The following is a 21742-nucleotide window of genomic DNA, read 5'->3' as shown; positions in this document are numbered from 1 at the left end:
CCTTAATCCTCTGTTCTGCATTAATATATTTGTAAAAAACATTTTTTGTTGTCTTTGAGGGCAGTTGCCAGATTGAGCTCCAGATGAGCTTTGGCCTTTCTAATTTTGTCCCTGCACTGCCTCACAACATCCTTATAGTCCTCCCGAGTGGCCTGCCCTCTTTTCCAAAGATTGTAAACCCTCTTTTTCCTCCTAAGCTCAAGCCACAACTCTCTGTTCAGCCAGGCCAGTCTTCCTCACCAGCTCATCTTTGGGCACGTGGGGACAGACTGCTCCTGAGCCATTAAGATTTCCTTCTTGAAGAGCGCCCAGCCTTCCTGGACTCCTCTGCCCTTCACAACCACCTCTCAAGGGACTCTACCAACCAGTGTCCTGAACAGTTCAAAGTCGTCCCTCCGGAAGTCCAATACAGCAGTTTTACTGGTCCCCTTCCTGGCTTCTCCGAGAATGGAGAACTCTACCATTTCATGTTCACTCTGCCCAAGACAGTTTCCAACCACCACATCCTCCACCAGTCCTTCTCTGTTTGTGAAGAGAAGGTCTAGCAGGGCACCTCCCCTGGTAGGCTCAATAACCAGCTGCATCAGGAAGCTATCTTCCACACTCTCCAGAAACCTCCTAGACTGCTTTCTCTGGGCTGTGTTGTGCTTCCAGGATATGTCTGGGAAGTTGAAGTCCCCCACAAGAACAAGCGCTGACGATTTCGCAACTATTGTCAGCTGTAATGGTGCAGGTGGACCAGGTCGTCCACCTGCTCGCACCTCACACACACAGTCTCTTTCCTCCCCGCAAGTGGTAGCAACAGGCTCAGGCACTCCCTGCACCCGGAAACCTGAACTGCTGCAGTTTTGAGCGGGCAGTTTTGGTCTGGGTGTGAACAGACTTCCTAGAGAGCACACTGTGCCTGGTGTACACCATTGCAGCTGAGCTAGCGGTAGACCGCCGTTAGAGGAGGTGTTCGTATGGGCCGCAGGGGGGGAACGCTCTGCCCTGCCTGCGGGAACTGTCACACCATTCCCTTCTGACGCACCACGCCCTGTTCACCCATGCTCCCGAGGGACAGCTTTTGAATGGCCGGGGAGGGGGCGCTGCTGGCTCCGCCTACGCCTCGTTCTCACCTCGTTCACCTCCCTCGTGAGGGCTGTCAGGTCCTGGCGGCTCCCTCAAGTGGGCTCAGTGACAGAAAAATTAGCCCTGCCTGTCCAATCCCCGCATCTGCCCCAGAGCTTATCGCCTCAGCAAGTAGCCAAGGAGTCTCTACTATAACTAGATAGTTTCACGCATAAAAATAAATTTTGAGGACGTAAAAATACTTGAACGTTTACCAAGGTCCAGTCCAAGTCCAGAACAGAGATTTAGCTCAAACTGTAAATCTTTACCAATTTGCTTTCTGTTTTAAACAAAAACCATCTTCCACTATGTAAGAGTTTTCCAGATACCCTGAGAACTATTCTGCTATAGTTTGATAATTTACCCAGCTGGAATGGATACAAAATTAAAAAGACTGGTTTCATCTCAGATAGTTTCATCTCAGATATGTTACATGAATTTCAAGGATACTAGATTTCCATTGAGTATCTGACAGAACAATAACGTTTACCTTCTGGTTCTGCTTGCCTACTAGTATTACGACTCTAACTCAATCCCTTCATCATCTTTCTGGGCACACAAAGTAGAAGGTGCCAGGGACCACTCAGCATGGATTTTCCCAAGGTGGTAATGGTTTAGGGATTGAACTCTACCCAGGTTACCATTAATGGGAGTTTGGTCTTTCTTCTTTCACTCTAACAGCTAGGCAGTCAGATGAGGACATGAATACACAAATCACTGCCAGGATTTTAAAAGTAGTACCTCCTACTTTTATAGCTTCTGACATTCGTAGCATTTAAAATAAATAAAATGAAATCATAAAAAAAAAAAAAAAAAGTTTGTATCTTCCACTTTCCAAGTCTATGAAACAAAAATCAGTAGCGTCACCAAAACGAACAGTGTTTCTGAAGAGCAGCCATGCACATTTCAACCTATTGTGAATACACAGGAAAGTAGTGTTGGCTTGAGAGTTTCAGGAAAATCCAACAAACAGTAAGCATCAGGCATGGGCTCTCAACCACATATTATGCTAATGTAGTCTGATATTAGGCACATGGAAGCGTATTACCTTATACAAATATACATAAAGTATAATCTTTAGACCCTCTAGTTCCTTCTCTATATTTTATATTCACTAAGTTGTCATGGGTTCTGTCTTCATTCCTTTAATTTTAGTTTGTGTAGTTACTTTGTGTAACTGCCAAGCTGTTACATTAGCCACACCACCTTAATTCCTTTGGTACTCTTTTACCAGAAGAAGAGGAATACCTTTGTATCTCTCAGAACTGTTATGGAAAAAGATACAGCAACGCTTAGGAAGTACTCTGATACTACAGTAAACATTAGCTAAAATTCCACTTTATGAATTGTATGCAGGCTGGCTGATGGCCATGAAGCTATTTCAATTCTCTTATGGTAGAATTTGCCCTTAAAGTAACTTTTCCCTGGGATGATGCATTTTTGTTGTGCAACTGACATTACAGAAAAAAAAAAAAAGAAAAAAAAAAAGCGCAAAATCACCTTTGTTTTTAACACAAATATACATCAGAACTGGAAGCTACTGTGAGTAGCTTAAATTCAGAGCAGAACCTAACCTCAGTTTTTAAGCAAATGTTTTTGAGAATTTTTCAAGTTCAAAAGTGAAAATGGAAGCCAAGAGAATGACCCAGCTGTCTTTAGTCTGGCAATAATTTGTTTGTGAAGTTAACTTTTTTCCCCCCCAAAGTTCAACAGGCAGTTCTGAGAGATGCATTTCCCAACCCTGTCATTCCAACAAGGTTTGCAATACTGCTGTAACACTGGTTTTGAAGTAGCTTTTTTTCCTTTGGGACGCTTACAGAAAGCCCCCAAAACAACTGCAACTTTTGTTGTTCTGCCAAAATCTGACTCGATTAGTATTATTAGAGGGGGAAGGGCAAACACAGAAATTTATAACACTTCTCCAGAGAATTTGCTCTTGCAACCTGCCCTGCTGTCAGGTCATTTCTTGGAATGCATACTGAAACCTGGAAAATATATGGAGAATGGTCTCTATTCTCATTTGTTTATTCTTAGTCTCAAGAATATTTCTCAAACAGTCAAAGCAACAGGATTTGAAGTTAACTGTTTCATTGCTTAACTATATGTAGGCTCTTACTTTCATCCAAAGAGAAAATATTCTAGTAATTCTGTTCTAGAAAAATATGACCAAGAAACTGCATGTGAAAATTACACTATGAAAATATGTCCTAGGTTGTACATAAAAGTATACATTATATAGACCAAAAAACATTACTGAAAGAAATGTGTTAGTACTGAATCTCAAGCACTTCAAAATTAGGAATACATGGGAATTAAGTCTGCCTGCTTTCAACTATCTTTAAAACATCCTCTTTACAGTTGCTTTGTGACAGCTCTTAGATACATGATCAGAGTATTTCTTCCAGAGAATCCAAGTTCCACATAAACCAGAGAAAGAACAGCTGTAACTACTTCTCTTGCTTGGCATTTACTGTACAATCCATGTCTCCAGAGTAGAAGCATACTCGCCCAGGCAGCATTCAGCTGTCTCAGCCATGAAACCAATCCCTTTTTCTGTGATAATGCACGCTGACTGCTAGGGAAGGAAGGAGGGAGCAAGAAGGCAATAAGAAACAGGGCTAAGCAAGTGACATTAACAATATGCTGCAGTTTTGTGCTTTGACTTCATGGCCTTCCTGTTATTCTTGTAAAACGCTGGAGGGGCCTTTTACATTTTTAGCAAAATTAAACAAAACTTAAAATGATTTCCTCATGCAGCGACATCTAAACATACACCTGGTGTTCATCCGCGCTGCAGACCTTTAATACTGACCCAGGCCATGTAGGTGTAACTCAGAGTAGCTAGTCCTCAGTGAGGACTAGCAGCCAAGAGAAGTAGGATGCTTTCCAGCAGGTTTGAGACTTCTGTTTGGAGCAAAGAATTAATTACTGTGAAGAATACTGGGCTCCATGCCAGATCCGTGTGAACCTACAGACATTCACCTTCTGCCTGCAAACATGAATCCTTTTGTACCACTTCTTTTAACATGTTCTGTTACTGCTTGTCCAATCTCTGTCCTCAGCTCCCTTCTTAGCTCCTCTCACTCACATCATCGCTTATGTTCACCCACTTGAATTCCAACCTTTTTATTTTTATTTTTAAATATAGTCCCATTCCCCTCTCCAGTCACTCAGTAACACCCTCTTCTACACCAAAGTCAATACAATGTCTCTAGCCACCTTCACAGTCACTTTCAGTTCTCCTCCCATCAATGTTCTAAAGCCTGTATATGAAACATCCACTTCTACTTATTTTAAAAATCATTAGGAAAGCTGTATTTTTAAGCAGCCCAGGAAAATTTTCCCTTCTTATAGCAGGTAGGAGCAGAATATTTAGAACTCAGGTAACAGTAAGGTAAGAAAAAAATCAAGCAAGTGTTTCAACACTAAAAGAAATAAAGAACTCTGCTAGCTCACATTCCTGTGAACTCCTGGCTTTAGCCATACCGACTGCACATACTCATCAGACCCAGTAATGACTCGTGTTTACCACAAACAAATCAAAACAACCTGGAGGCATGATCTAAACCACTGATGACTCATTCTCCACAATTTTTAAGCCGTACCAAATTCACATTCTGCTAATTGTCACTGTTCATCTTACTGCCAGTTGTGGCATCAGTACAAACCTTTGGCATCAGTCATTTCCAGAAATTTACTTACTTATTCCCCTCATAACAGAGTTCTGTAAGTGGGGTGAAACATAACTTCAGCTCATGTCAAATTTAGTATTTTCTGGGAAGATACTAATAAAATTGGATGTGGGTATACAATATGCAATCTGTTGTAGAGGGAGAGTCTAACCCTTGTTTAATGAGGATACTCAATGCATTTAATTTGGAGCAATTACTGATTTTGTAGGCTCTGACCTTAATTTGCAGCCATGGAACATTACTGCAGCCAAGGAAACCTTAGACTACTGAAACACCTTTCAAGATCTGAACTTAAATGCTTTGATAAGACAAGCATAACCACCTTCCTAAGACAGAGGCAAAAACAAGAAAGCTATGGTTCTTTCATCTAGAAGAAACTTCACTTTCAAATTGACTCACTGAGATAAATCTCTGAAGACTAGGGACCAGCTGGAAAACTTCAAACTGAAGACTGCTTAATGAATTTGTAGTTAAGTGCAATCACATTCACAAATCGTTAATAAAAGTAGAACTTCAAAACCAAAATTTGAACAGTAAATCTTTCCCTTTTAAGAATCATGAAATACTTTTATGCTCTGACAGACCTGGAACCATATAACCCATCAGGTTTTACCAAATATGGTAAAAACTTAGTTGGACTCATACTATTTGAAACCTGTAATGTTTTCTTTCTTGGACAGAGTTACCTCTGCAGATGATGGTAGACCTAACCCAAACCTACAAGAAATCTAGAAGGAGGTTTAGGTAACAAAACCACAACTTGTATTTTGGACATTGAGAATATTCTTATTTATCCATGCACATAAACCTTTCCAATTTCTTCTACCAGTAGGAGAAGAATATCATGTTTTGAAGATCTTCATTCAGCAAATACATGAATAGCTCCACTTAGCTCTCTTATTTCACACTTTTCTGGCCTGAAGCCAACGCAACTTGGCCAACTGACAATAATTGTGACCAAGTTAACTGTAGCATTATCATAATAATCTTTTTTGCAGAGGTGGAAGAAAGGCAAAAAGCTTTCTTAGTCCTCTTGACAACACAAGCATTGGAAAAGTATCAAGTACTGTTTTGTTGTGTTTCCTTGTAGCTAGTTATAATATTGCTTAATTCTGTTCATTCTGAACTTAAAGCACAAAGGGCAAGGATGAGAGCAATGGTTTGAAACTTTATACACTAAAAATAGCTTTGTTTATTTGGGGGGGTGGGGGTAGAATACTCAAAAATGTTGAAGAAAACAAGACATCGGTTTGGCAGGGTATTCACAGTCTTGGTTCTTTCCTGGTCTACAATTCAGCATTAGTCATCTCTAGGCCCAAAAGAGTGACTGTGCTTTAACATTTATAAACTTCATTCTTCACACATCATTGACTACTCAGATAAAAAGGAGAGAGAGATCTGTGTCTGATGAATCTGAAATATATACCATTAACAGCTAATGCAGATTACTACTACAACTCCTATTCATTTGCATCCGCACAGTAGGGCATATGTTCCTCGAAAAATAGTATTTCTGATCCAGAACCAAAATCTGCAGCAAAGGTTTTATTTGAGACTGTAGACTTTTGGTAAGCTCATTTTCACAGTCCCCTATCCCAGGAGTAGCTGTATGTAAGCTCACTAAGGTGTTGTGGCTTTTTGTTTTTGTTTTCTTTTAAAATGCAATTTGTTCAGCAGTTACCGTGTTACCATGTAGGACTTCCAAAAGTATTGTAGAGTTTTACCAAGGGGACCATTTGCAACCTATGATCACTGAAAGGAGGTGTAATTATATAATGCAATGCATTCTTCCGCCACCACCACCACACCCCCACCCCAAAAAAACACAACCACAACCTGCAAGAATAGCACCTAATGATATAATCACTTGTCTGTATCACCCTCTGGCTCTTGTACAGGCTATGGGTTGTCTACCCCAGAGATGAGAAGCCCCATTCTTTGCCCAAAGAAAATGCTGAGATAAAGCAGGAAAGAGGTAGAAATGGCTACTGAAACTCCCGGCTTGAAACCTTACTCAAAATTCACAGACAGACCAACAGTTCAAACAGAAGCTAGTATTCTTGGAGATGGAAAAGTGCTAAGTTCAGAAAGCAGAAGCAGACAGCCAACAGAACAGTGTATGTCAGCTCTTCTTAACAATATGGTACTGCCTAATACATACAAGTCACTTCTGCTCACTTACCTCCCAAAACCAGAAGCAAAACAAAACAAAAATACTTTATCCTCAATCTGCAGACCTGACAAAGAGTATTTCCCATTGGCAGTATTATGACTATTTCAGTATAAATGGATTTTATGGAGTCTCACAGACAGAAGTTTTACCCTTCTTACACAAAAAAAATGCAAAACGCAGATCAGAAACTGCATAGTCCTAACTGCCAATTTCTTTTCCTCTAACTTTTAACCTAATTCTGGGAGGATAAACCCTTCGGGGAAGTTCTTCCTTTAGATCACTTTCACATTATTGCCAGTACCTTATTACATTCCCGGTAAGAATATCAATCTCACTAACCAACAGCAGAAGAGAGCTGCAATGCATGTTCAACATTTGTCACCGTCAAAGTTTTAGAAAGAAAAAGAAAAGGAACAAACTGAAACTAAAGTTTTATTTAAAAACCTCATCCAGTTATGGCCTATACAAAGAAGTCAAAAGGAAACATTTACAACATGTATAAACAACTGCAGCTCCCCAAATAACTAAGGTGTGATTTCATCTCTCTCCAAATTATTTTCTCATGCACTACTGAAATTTCATTTATGTCTAAGAATCACTGGAATTTTCAAAGAAAATATTCGTTCAGGGCTGTGAGTCAACAATTACAACAAAGCATTTCACCATGACTCAAAACTACCATTTGACAGCAAAAGCATCAAAACTGTTGAAAAAACAACCTCAATTAAAAATTATCACAGTTGCTTTGTGAACAATGGAAGCCTGCTAGCTTACCTGTCCATAACCTTATATCCTGGCTTATTAGTCATCCTTTGCTTGCTAACAAAGTGTTCATTTAAAGCTGATATTGTACTTGCATTCAGAGAGGAGTAAAGCCACTGATTTGACACTCACAAAGCACAGAACTGTCCCTTTATATTAAAGGCTTTCCTCCTGGAAGCTTTCCAACAAAGACATATAGTAGTTCAGACTTCCCTAATATAAATAAAATTAATAGAATTGAATCCTGATATAGCAGATGGAAAGATAGAACAAAATCTATATACAAATTTGAGAACATTTAGATTTTCTCCTCAATCACACTAGCCCACAATCAGGTCATTTAAAGACTTAGAGAATAAACCCCTGCCTTGTTCTATATAGCAGAATTTGGGCAAATTTACCTCATTAACTTGCTTTTTGTCCAAGTGAAAAACTTGACCAGAGCTTGTTGAGGCAATTTCTTCATAGACTTTGTAACCAATATGATCCCTGTCATCACAGTCTCCAGTTAGCACAAATACTACCTGTATTTAAAACAAAACAAACAAACAAAAAAGAAAAATCAAATCCAAGTCACATTGGACATAGTGAAAGCTTTTGTAGGAAAACATTTTACAGTTAGTACATAGGCCTGACAAGAAAAGAACTGTATTGCTCAGCAAGGGTTCATATTACTTTGCATATAAGGACAGACATACTGTATTCATTGCTGATGAAAACAACAACGCAGAAAGAAACAAACAAGAATAACTTTATAAGTCACACTCTTCTATCAACACTCAGACTTCACCGAACACTCATTTCAGAACAATATAAGGACATCCACATAACTGGAATGCTGACCATATACCAGCTCAGAATGTAAATCCCCTCTGTACCTGTGATTGTTTCTGTTGAATGAGCTGAAGTACTTCATGTGCAAGTCTATAATCTTTGGATCGTGCATCAGTAAATACATAGATGAAAGAACCAGGAAGAGAAATTTCTAGAGCGATCTTAATTGCCCCAATGCTCATCTCTGGACAGTCTCCACCACCCTGTTCACAATTAGAAGAAAAAGAAATTCTAAGATAAAGAACATACTAAAAAAAATATCTTTCTTTTCAAACATTCAAGGCAGATACTTTCTCAGCTTCTAATAATTTATTCACTTTTTTTTTTTCCAAAGCACTGTACAGTTTCTGCAGAGTGTAGTCACAAACTCACAGGCAAGCAGCAATGACAATAATTCCTTAGGGAAAATAAAGTCAAAGGAGGAAATTGCAGTTAGCACTGAAAATGGCTGGTGTCTCTTATCTCTTCTGGGAGCACCCAGTTCCTGCGACAGCTCCATTTCCTATACTCACACGCTCCCTTACTGACTGGCAAGTTAATGGCTCCAGTAGTGCGCAGCAGCCCCGGGAGGTCACAGTTAGAGGCGCAGATGCGAAGTGACCTCAGCCCAGCAGCGCTGCTCTCCAGGAGGACACTCCAGTACCAGGACAGCAGGAACTTGACCTAGACACTGTGGGGCGGGCAGTGCCAGTGCTCAGCAGGTGATGTTCCTCGTGACCTGCACTGCTGCGTAGACAGCTGCACAGCTGGAGATTTTTCAGACCATGGATTTAAACAATACACTTCCAAGTATGACTGTATTTAACTTTATGGGAAGAGAAATTGACCCTTTCAGGAATCAAGAGTTAGAGAAAAATACTATTTAAATAGAAGTTCACTTTCACTTACGTAAAAGTTAACTTGACTTATGGAAGACAGAACTTTCCAAACAGCTGAACACAAACTATAAAACCCAGCCCTGCACACAGCAACAGATCTCTCGCTTTCAAAATTAAATACAGAAGTCATTCTTGTGTTTCTATAATCATCATGACTTCACACATTTTACACACAAAACTTCATAGGCTGGGAAGGAAGAAGAAAAAAAGATAACAATTGTTACGTCAGTTTTTAGTTCTTCAGATGCAATCAGAAATTATGCTTTGAGATTAAAAGTTCACATGGCAGGGGAGGGGGATAAAAAGAAAAATCTGCCTCCCACACTCCCCAGACTTTAAGAATTTCAGCTGACCCCAACAAAATGTTCACATCAGTAACAATTTTTAATCTATCAGTATCTCTGACCTGATTTAGAAACAAAATATCTCCAAACTTCTCATTTATGTTAAAGAATAGGTACTTGGTCATTTTTCGTTTTTGTATTTTGGTCCTTTCTAAAAGTAGCCTTACTTTAATGGGAGAAACAAGTGGCAAACTCCAGAATGCCTGAAAGTCAGGAGATAATTCTGATGTGCTAAAAATGTTTTTGGAGACCTTCATTTAGGCAATGCTTATACAATCCTATGGGACAAAGCACAGGATTTTTCACCCAAATGATTTTCTTCCTCCTCTTGCAAAGCAAATGTCATCTTCAGCAAAAGACTATCCTGCGTTAAGCTTTAATTTGTAGGCAAAAATCAAGATAATATCTAATTTCTCAGGTACTGAGAAGGTGGCTGTAAACTCTCTATCCCACTTTTGGTCTACTAGATTACTGTTACCATCAAGCTAAATGGTTGTTCTGACAATAAGCACGAACATGTCATTTTTATAATGTAGAAGAGAAGTTTACTCAAAAGGCAGCTAGGCAGAACTAGTAAACAAAAATATATCAGTTTTATTACCAACAGTTTTCCTTTCAACATTTCCTGCTTTTCTTTCCAAATTCCAATTAAATATGATTACAATTGCCTTGTGAAGTTTTCTGGAAAAGAACAGGGGTGACAACTACAGCTCAGAAAGTTTTATTTTCCTCTCAATTTGGACATGCACACAGATATTTGGGTTGTTAGCTCAGCTCATCTGTATTATTCCCTTTCTTGGGTCTGAATTTAATATTGATATAACTAGTTATTTAAATAGCATTGTGTTCACTTATAAAAAGATAACTTTAGTATCTAATTTGAAAGGTGTTATAAAAAACTCTTAAAGACAACTGATTTTGGTAAGTAATTTGTCATTTTTATTTTCAGGAACACCCAAATAAGGCCTTTTCATAACCGCTCACGCAACTTTATAGGCATCTGTACCAGGGGATCATGCAGCACTCCCTATGCTTTAAAAGACTTTATATGGACAATATTTCATTATATTGCTTATGCAAATAAGAAATAAAAACTGTAAAAATTCGTAAAAAAAAAAAAAAAATTAAAAACTCTATTTAGTATGAGGATACACAAAAAAAAATCTGGTTCCCTCTTAAAAAAGAAGTGACACTAAGAATGCAAGTACAAGTTATTGTCATGCTGCCCCTAAGAACGATTCACACATCTGTTTATCTGTTAATGACAGATAAAACATGTGCAAAATACTAACAGCTTACCTAGTGTCAAAGGGGTACTTTCTTCATCAATTTAAACATAAAAAGAACAGGACATACTTTCTTTAGTCTGTATACATTTCACTGATCTTTACTGTTGTCAAGTGCCAACATAATTTCCAAGCCTATTTCCAATGTCACATCCAAACACTCGAATTGTTCTGCACCCAGATAGATTTTGTTGGAAAGTAAGAGCTGGGTTTGTCCTGATAACTGGGGAGGGCAAGTTTCACAGATAGAAATGTGCTAGGAAGACTGGCTTGTTTTATATATACATAAGACTAAAATAATTTAACTTCACCTTAATTTTAGCCTTGTTCACTAAAATCTGTTCTACAGTCTTTTTCGAAATGCATCTATCTCAGAATTTTCCCTTCCTGCATGTTATTCATTCTTGCATCTTTTTACCACCTCTCTAGGAAAAATACCCATAATGGACTTCATGGAAATGTTCATATTTTCTGGGAGAACTACTGCAAGATATCCTATCAGTCCTGACCTAACCACTTATTTAATTTTTACTTTGGTCCTTCATCAATGTAAAGAAAAATAGTAAATCAGTTAATGCCTTAAATCAGTGGAATGGGCACATCTTCAAATTATGAAATATGCAATCAACCAAGATTAAAGACAGAAATCTTACATTCATTAGACAGTGACTTTTAAACAACTTGCTAGCAAATTAAGAGTTTTAAATTCCCAAAAGCTTCATCTAATTCATACGCTTTTTCAAAACAGTTACAGTTATTTTCCAGAATAGCTATTACAAAAACAAAAAATAAACACTAGAAGGATTTTTAATTTCCCTACAAAAGGGAAAAGCACAACAACAACTGGCATTTTCTCTCTCCTTATAAATTTACTACTGTTTTATCAGAATTTCAACCTTTCTGCCAAATTTTAATCTACTCATTCTCTCACTCTACCCCAACTAGCACCATTGACTTCCAAACAACCTTTTATTACAGGGATTAAACCATATGCCCATTTCTAAAACACTGTTCTTCAAGTCAGAAGTATGTCAAGCACTACTAACTCAGGCAAGGCTCTTCCCGAAACAGATGCATTTTGCTTGATTGAAGAAGGTAAGAGAGTAGGATCTTTCAGTAAAGGTAACTCCACTCCCATACCTCTCTTTCCTTCCAGCACCTGATTCCACCAAGGGAAACATACTGGTATACTGGCTCAAAAAACAAACAAACAAACAAACAAACAACAACAACAAAAAAACTGCTCATCTCCAAAGCGTGGCTGGGGAAGCAATTCACAGAGCTTGGAGCTTGAATAAGACCAGAAAACCTAAACAAACCTGTTGTTGCTTTTGAATCAGGAGGTGCTGGTTAACACAGGGCAGCAGAGGAAGCGCATATGTCACATTTGATGGGTCTTAAGAGTCCTGCACATGAATTAGTTCGCTAACTGGAACTAAGGAAATAACTTCCAGTAATCACAAAGTAAATTGTAATCATAAATTAAAAAGACCAGAGAACAGGCAGATGATAATTAGTGCAGGTAAAATGACCGAGATTGACAGCCTACCTCCAGATGAAGCATTACAGCAGAAACACTAACAAGAGAGGAAGGATTAGAAGGAGGGAACAGGGCCTGGTGCTAAAACCACACAGAGAACAAACATGTTACTCACCTGAACATAAAGCTCCCTGAGTTCAAACTGAAATTTCTTGGGATCTGTGGTTATCGTCACTGGACCAATTTCTGGGATAAAAAATAAAAATAATAAAAAAAAGGAAAACATAACATGAAGAAGACAGAAAGCTATCAAAAGAATTTCAGCTGAAGAGTTAATGGTTTTTCAATTTGATAAAATTTGATAATAAGAAAAGAAAGAATATTTAACAGCAGAAAGGAGGACTTGAGAAAGATATATCCCACACTGCAATCTGTAATTCCAAACCTAGTAATGCTACCATCATTCCAGCATTGCTGACTTGTAAGTGTCGTAAGGATTTATAGGTACATATGATGTGCTGTGTTGTTTCTCTCACATACATTTATTTTTGACCCATCATTTCACTGCTCTCAGGAAACACAAGGGAACAAAAACCCACAAAACAAAGGTGGCAGCACCAGAAAATCGTGTATTTTATCTATACAACTCTTTCTGAAAATCATGAAGGAGAGGCTACCTGAAAAAACTACCCAGCAGCAGTTGCCATTAAGAACTCTGGAAGCATCAGCTTTACTCATGGTGTTTGCCATGTCATTGTATGCTGAGCAATGGCATGGCACCATCCAAATGATGCCAGCCAGGTCAGCACAGAACAGCAGCACATGTCGAGAGCTCCACAAGCACACTAGCTGCACCACTAGCCTCCCTCTGCTGCTCAACAATTGCCTTCCTAATTGGTATCAAATGTGATTCTAGGCAGCTGTTTTCCTGAGGCTGCTATTTCCGGACAGTTTACCTCAATCTAACTTGGCACCCCCACACTCCGTGCACTGCCTGCCCCAGGCCCGCATTCCTGCTGCTCCCAGCACAGAGACAGGGCAGGGTACTCATCTAGCTCAGCAAGCTGGTTCACGGCACTGAGCCAAGCACAAATAAGTAAGCACATCAGCAAGAGACAAAAATTGATTTCCACTAGCTTAGTGCCCCCAAGCCACCTCATAAAGAGATCAGCTGAGTACCAGCACACAAAGTGGGATACGATTACGCAGTCAGGATGAAAGAAAAGCATGAGACTGCCATGGTGCCAATTTAATTCAGCTGCAGCTTGCATAGAAGTGCTGCCTCAGCAGACCATGCAGTGCTTTCCAAGCTCTATAAACATTAACATGTACTTATCATCCATGTAATCTAGACATTTGTCTTTTTGGAACAGCCCAAAGTTTTATTTCACTGGAGTTTCAACAACAGCCATCCTTAAAGTCGACTACAATCACACTTGAGTTTGCTTGAGGGGTTGTATTTATGCATGCCTTAGCTGAATGTAGGCTTTAAATTTGGTTAAAAGTCACTCATTAGATCACAGAAAAGCTCTCCTAGAATATTAAAGTGTCTTGAGGGTTTGTTGTATGGCTTTGATTTGAGCTATTTCTCTGTGAGTGTTACTTATTACCCAAGTCAAAATGCTACGCTACCACCAGAAGAGCCGTTCCAAGGACTCATGCACAGAGCTCTGAAGTAATTGCCTAAAGTGACTAGGAAAATTAAACGAGTATTCACATTTTAAAGAAAATGTAAAGCACTGAAGAAGCTTACAGGGTGCAGTGTAGCTGCACTACCTAAGCATTCCCTAGGCCTCCAACCTTAGATGTCACCACCACTGGGGGCACCTAGTGTGCTGACTAAGGAACAGCATGGAGCGCAGAGAGGAGTGGAGACACCGCGGCTAGGCTCTGTGACAAGAAGGGGCATCAATTGTTCTTGTGCACACTGGGATTGGTAGGCTGCACATTTGCTACCCTGAGACAACGGCCTGTCATGGTTTTTACAAGATGCTGTGCTCTCGTGAATTTTGCTCATTATAATATCATTATAATACCAAAACACACCTCCATCCCAAAAGCCACCCGCCTCCAGATGAGACCACCCCTCACTGCGCATACGCTCTGAATGTCTCGGAGCCTGTACCTTTAAATGAAAGCGAGAAAACTTTTTACCAATCATAAGCAAGATATATGCGACTAGAGTCACTCAAGCTCCACCTAAAAGATAGAGAACAATATAAGCTGGCTTATAAGAGAGAGGAGATGTTGGGAAAGACATTGTTGTGACTTCTGGGATAATTTGATGGGCTGAGCCTCTCTTCCCCCACACTGGGACACGATGGGGTAAGATTTGAACACTTGGTTATACCAGGCGTTTCTGCAGAAACTTAGAAATCTATATAGAGTCTTTGTGCCTTTTAAAATGTTAATAGCCAGACTATGTACCTGTGTATTTCATGCATGCCAGCCTGCTTTTGTAGACAGTGAATTTATTGCTGGCAATCCAAAGAACCTCTGTAGCTGCAGCTGTAATAAAGTGCTCTTCACTGCATTGTTCCTAGCCATGATAGTTCTCCTTGAACACGACTAGAGTGAGGGCATGCTATGTTGCTGGTGAATCCGCGACTGTGATAGTTCAGTACCCCGAATTTGCTCGGCCCCATAACAGTTAATCAGCTACACCCCTTCACACAAGCTCCTCCTGCTGCTACTCAGCCTGGTACCACATTACAGGCATATGCCTGTACTAAAGCTATCTCTGAAGTGTTTTGCTTAGCATCTGTCCCCTGCCAGCCATTGTTCTGAAGCACAGAATTGAGTGGGTTTTATACATGTAGTAAAACCACAAGCTCCATTATGCCCCAGCAGTCTAGGGATTACATTTTTCAATTCTAGAGCAGTAAATCCTTTGGAAAGGCTTTCTTTCCCTATAAAATAAAGATCTGAAAAGTAACGTTACTTCAGCTAAGTTAAAACAGCCCATCCAGCTTAGATGGGAGGAGAATGTTGCCTCTTGCTCCACAGGCAGCCAGTGCTCACTCCAGCAGCGTGCAGACGCCAAGCGGGGCCCTAGTCAGCATGCCGCAGGATCACTGCAAGGCACTGGCTGCCCTCTGGTCTGCTCTCAGCAAAGAGCAGATCTTTGGGATGGCACCTAGCTCCGAGCTCAGAACGGGACCTCAGGACAGGAGGTCAGGAAGGGAACCCGGGCTAGGCAATGTCAAGCAAGGAGCTTTGTCAGGAAAGACCCGAGACGCTCTTGAGAGCTGGACAGAGCACAGATATCCCCGAGCAGCTCTGCAGTGGGGGCAAGCAAGACCCCAGGCACGAGTGAATGGGCTACTTCATTCCTGGAGAGATGCTGGACTCCTCTGAGGGACGAACAGCAGCAATATAAACAACAGAGCCCCAGAGCAAGACCGCAAACGAGCCTCCCAGCACCAGCTGTTAAGAGGGACATCAAGATCCACTCACTATCCATGAAGAACTGGTTGGTGACCTGCTACGGCACTTGGATGTGCACAAGTCGATGGGGCCGGATGGGATCCAGCCAAGGGTACTGAGAGAACTGGCAGAGGAGCTGGCCAAGCCACTGTCCATCATTTATCAGCAGTCCTGGTGATCGGGGGAGGTCCCAGTCAACTGGTGGCTAGCAAACATGACACCCATCTACAAGAAGGGCCGGAGGGCAGACCCAGGAAACTACAGGCCTGTCAGTTTGACCTCAGTACCAGGGAAACTCATGGAGCAGATCCTCCTGAGAGTCATCACGCAGCACTTGCAGGGCAAGCAGGCGATCAGGCCCAGTCAGCATGGGTTTATGAAAGGCAGGTCCTGCTTGACAAACCTGATCTCCTTCTATGACAAAGTGACACGCTGGGTGGACGAGGGAAAGGCTGTGGATGTGGTCTACCTTGACTTCAGCAAGGCTTTTGACACCGTCTCCCACAGCATTCTCCTCAAGAAACTGTCTGCTCTTGGCTTGGACTGGCATACACTTCGTTGGGTTAGAAACTGGCTGGGTAGCCGGGCCCTAAGAGTCGTGGTGAATGGAGTCAAGTCCAGTTGGAGGCCAGTCACTAGTGGCGTCCCCCAGGGCTCGGTGCTGGGGCTGGTCCTCTTTAATATCTTCATCGATGATCTGGACAAGGTCATCGAGTGCACCCTCAGTAAGTTCACAGATGACACCAAGTTAGGTGCGTGTGTCGATCTGCTCGAGAGTAGGAAAGCTCTGCAGGAGGATCTGGAAGACTGCACCGATGGGCTGAGGTGAACTGCATGAAGTTCAACAAGGCCAAGTACCGGGTCCTGCATCTGGGGCGCAATAACCCCAAGCAGAGCTACAGGCTGGGAGAGGAATGGTTGGAGAGCTGCCAGGCAGAGAAGGACCTGGGAGTGATGGTGGATAGTCAGCTGAATATGAGCCAGCAGTGTGCTCAGGTGGCCAAGAAGGCCAATGGCATCCTGGCTTGTATCAGAAACAGTGTGACCAGCAGGGCTAGGGAGGTGATTGTCCCCCTGTACTCAGCTCTGGTGAGGCCGCACCTCGAGTACTGTGTTCAGTTTTGGGCCCCTCGCTACAAGAAGGACATCGAGGTGCTTGAGCGGGTCCAGAGAAGGGCAACGAAGCTGGTGAGGGGTCTGGAGAACAAGTCCTACGAGGAGCAGCTGAGGGAGCTGGGTTTGTTCAGCCTGGAGAAGAGGAGGCTCAGGGGCGACCTTATTGCTCTCTACAGGTACCTCAAAGGAGGCTGTAGTGAGGTGGGGGTTGGCCTGTTCTCCCACGTGCCTGGTGACAGGACGAGGGGGAATGGGCTAAAGTTGAGCCAGGGGAGTTTTAGGTTAGATGTTAGGAAGAACTTCTTCACTGAAAGGGTTGTTAGGCATTGGAACAGGCTGCCCAGGGAAGTGGTGGAGTCACCATCCCTGGAAGTCTTTAAAAGACGTTTAGATGTAGAGCTTAGGGATATGGTTTAGTGGGGACTGTTAGTGTTAGGTCAGAGATTGGACTCGATGATCTTGAGGTCTCTTCCAACCTAGAAATTCTGTGATTCTGTGAAGATACCTCCAGCTGCAGGAAAGTACTCTAGGCAGGCCGGCAGCCACAGGCCAATACAAGACCAAGCAGTCACAGGCTCAGAAGGCATTTGGAAAGGCAACACCAACGATCTCCAGACTGGTGTCACCTCATTGCCCTCACAATCTGATGGCACAGTTATGGTGAGGTTATTCAGTGCCCCCCACAAGTAACTTATGGGACCACTCTAGGTATAACGGGTGCTGTGACTGGCTCTCACTACCTGAATGCCCACTGGCCTGTACCCAAAACACAGCACCAACTGTTTTCCAAACACTACCATGCCTCCATTGAGCGTGTGTGACATGCATGCCCTAAGGGCTGAACCAGCCTCCACCGAGCTTTCCTTGCCTTTGTTCTGCTACTCCCCAGCTGCAACCCAACAGGACCGTTTCCCCATTGCAGATGAAGACGGGCCTTCAATGTACTCCAAAGAGGGATGACTTCCAAAAAGGACTTGAAGAAAGAACGGTAACTCCTCTCATGTAGTGCTATAGAATTCATACAGACTGTCAAAGGAGCAAGACAGTAAGGTCTCTGGAACTTGAAGTCCAAATCACATTATGGCTGTCAGGCCAGACATGGCTCCACGGAACAAATGAGCAGAGGCAGGTCAGAGAGGCAATGCAATCAAGACACTACTGCTAAAGTACAGTGATATAAAAGAATGACAGGCCACAGTGGGGAATTGTTCCTGGCACTTCAAAAGATGCTGCCTGTGAAGCATGAGTGGGTGGGCAGAGCTCCTGAAGGAATTTGGAGGATTTAGCAGCTACCATCCCACACTGTACAGGTTCACCTTGTATAAGGACTTCCACTCAAAACGATATGGAAATGCTTTGTAGAATTAAACTAAGATAAGACATGAAAAAACGTATAGTCAAGCTACATAAAATAGTCAATATTATAGAAAAAGAGGAACATATCTGCATTCAGAACACTTTTTAGTGCCCTGAGAGCAGCAGTGAAAGCACAAGGCTGTTCCTTTGTGCATCAGTAATAGCACACATATAGCCAACTCAGAGATCTAACTGCACATTCACCCACATCCAAAACTGCCTGAAGTCTCAACAGCTACATGCAGAAATCGAGCACACAAGTCACGCATTCCTCAAATCAAGCATACATACAAACATGAAACTCTAAATACAGAATATTTACACTTACACTAGGTCCTGCAAACATGCCAAGAAAAAACAATACACACACACACATTCATATACATATATATTTATATTTACTTCACTAGTTCTTCACCAGATTGATAGCTGAAACACTACAACAGAATAATACATACATACAGGTGTTGCGATGCAAATCCATGTTTAGGTGCTGACATTGGAACATTTGGGACTAGTTTGTTATGGAGGTTTTCCACACTGCTTGTTACCACAAAGCTCTCCCTGGTCCTTCAGCAGTGATTATGGGAAAGGTGAAAACCCTGATACAGATGCAGCAAAACAGCTTACCTTCATTAGACAGTAACTAAGTTCTCTTGTGTGGAAAGTACAACATAAATGACAGTTCTTTCAAATTGACACGGTGATCCGAGGATTAACATTACACAGAGAACTGATAACGCAGGAGAGGAAACATTTTAAAGGAACGGTTGCACATTGTTAAACAAAGACTGGACTTTCTAAATCAACATCATCAAACTCTATACAACCAGTACAGCATTGGAGCTTGTACCTAAGCAACTGAAAAAATACAACAGCATAAAAATGAGTACCTGTCCATTGGATAGATATTACGAATCTCAATGCTGGGTTTTTGTGTCAAATTTGATAAAAAGTTCTCTCCCTCGGAAATAAGCAGAGAGGTCCCCAGTAATGCCAAGGAACTGGCCATTCTGAAAGGCTCTGATGCTCTTCCATGACTTTCTGCCACATCTCAAATGACTGCTTCTTTATATACATGCCAAACAGCAAACACATTTGGACAGCCACAAACTACCCACAGACACACAGTCGCTCATAATTATTGCTGAGGGTGTTCGCAGATTTGGCTCTCCCTTAATCCTTACCATGCAAGACATCTGCTCTATATAGCTGGTTTGGAGAGCTGGATGTATTAGAATTTAGCAGAGAAAAACTGCAGCCATTTGCCTACCTCTAATCCATTCAGAATACTGAATTTGTTTGTTCTAGAAGGAAAAAAACCACAACCACCACCTCTAATTGGTGCTTATCAGCCAAATGGATTTCGGCAGAGAAGCCAAATCCTGCAGAACACTTTCACCCACAGAATTCCTTCTTCTAATTCAGAGCAGGGACATTGTTCTTATATATCCAGCATTAAAAACAAGTAAATAAGCACCCAAAACAAGCAAACACAACCCCAAACCTGTGGATACCTTCCAAACAGGAAATAAACTTCAGAACTAGTACCCCATGGAGGAGGGCCAAGCACACACACACAAGCAACAACAACCTGATATTTTTAATAACCAATATAATTATGACAGCCTTTTACTGCATGTTTGGCTACATCATTCCTGTTTAACTCTATCTTTGCAATGGAGTCAAAGAGTAGCTCTCCATGGCCCAGAATTGTACAGGAAGGCTGGGCACTCCTCAAGAAGGAAATCTTTATGGCTCAGGAGTGGTCTCTCCCCACACGTGCAAAGACAAGCCGGTGCAGAAGAAGACTGGCCTGGCTGAACAGAGCTGTGGCTAGAGCTTAGGAAAAAAGAAAAAATAAAATAAATAAAAGAGGGTTTATGATTTTTGGAAAAGAGGGCAGACCACTCAGGAGGACTGTAAGGATGTTGTAAGGATGTACAGGGACAAAATTAGAAAGGCCGAAGCTCATCTGGAGCTCAGTCTGGCTACCCAGCCCTCTTTGACCACTCGTGAGATGCCTTCAGAAATCTTTCACAGCAAGTTTCTTCTCTTTTCCAATACTGGAGCAAGATGTCACAGCTGCAACTACAGAGAAAATATTTCTCGTTGCAATCTTTCAAATTATAGTGAACCTTTTTATTTCTCAAACAGCTGTATTATGACAGAACCAGATAAATTACTGTTTTCAACATTACTGCAATTAAAACACTGCTCCAGTTTTAACCAATTCCAAATTTCCTTAGTAGACCACTCAATGCAAGCATCTGACTGAACACCTAAGTTAGGCTAAGCAATGCTAACCACCACCTAGAGGAAAAAAAAAAACAAAAAAACAAAACAAAACAAAAAAAAGCCTTACAGCCCTGTGCTTCATCCTCTGTAGCAAAGGACCCCTCAACTCACAGTGAAGCTGAGAGCTATGCAGACAGACACCTCGCTGAAGCCTTCCTGCAGCACAAGCAGTAACTCTGGGGGTGCTGCCCACCTCCACCACCACCACCACCCACTCCCCCCAGGCTAATGCAAGCCCCACTGGCAGAATCCTCCCAGGGAACTTGAGGGGTGCTGGAGTCAGCCAAGATGCTCAGCCCTAGTATGTGCTACTGGCTATTTAGTTTCTTCCTAATGATATTCCCTCACAACTCGGTCACTTTTCACTTTCAGGCTCTAAGCTATGTATAATTATATTAATGTTTAGAAAGCCCAAGAACTGCAGTGAGCAACTTCTGCCAGATTCTTAACCAAAGAGAAAAGAAGCCAAACCAACCCAGCAACATCCTGTTCCTTTAACACACTTTTTTTTTTTTTTTTTTTAATAACTCAGTCTCATGACTTATGACTATTGACTTTAACATGCAGCTTCAACTTAAGACTGGAAGGGGTCTGTCTGCACAGGAGCCTTTCCTCCTGTCGCTGGCCATCCATACAAAACCCATGCAGACCATCCAGACAAAGAACAAGTCACTGCCAAGCAGCCTAGCGTGAAGGCTTGCCGAAGGTCCATTCTCAGGTCACTGCTGGACACAGTCACCACCCTCATCCATCTAATTCTCCAGCAGTTACCTCAGGGCAAATGGCCAAAGCATGGATGAATCCTAGAGACCAAAGGTATAAGAGAGATTTTGCTAAAAATCTGCCTTAAGTTATTAATTATTAGTATCTATTATATTTCTCATTCTTATAACATTTAAGAGCCTTATGTTGGTTTTTATTTAATAAAGAAAAAAACAATGGTAAAAAAAATGACACTGTACATGCTTATATTTCTTGGAAAAGGAA

At 41.5% G+C, this 21742-nt stretch overlaps 1 protein-coding gene across 1 annotated transcript in view; it reads right to left on the bottom strand.

Moving 5' to 3' along the window:
* HMCN1 (hemicentin 1) overlaps positions 1-21742 on the bottom strand; it is a 194130-nt gene that overhangs the window by 153307 nt on the left and 19081 nt on the right. The window contains exons 2-4 of the mRNA XM_032192128.1: positions 12735-12805; positions 8616-8774; positions 8139-8261 (exon numbers count right to left, since the gene is read on the bottom strand). Of these exons, the coding sequence (XP_032048019.1) occupies positions 8139-8261; positions 8616-8774; positions 12735-12805 (353 nt within the window). The remainder of the gene's footprint in view (positions 1-8138; positions 8262-8615; positions 8775-12734; positions 12806-21742) is intronic.

This window comes from Aythya fuligula, chromosome 8 (assembly GCF_009819795.1).
Source record: "Aythya fuligula isolate bAytFul2 chromosome 8, bAytFul2.pri, whole genome shotgun sequence".
Taxonomy (NCBI): domain Eukaryota; kingdom Metazoa; phylum Chordata; class Aves; order Anseriformes; family Anatidae; genus Aythya; species Aythya fuligula.
This window is presented reverse-complemented; position numbering and strand designations above follow the sequence as displayed.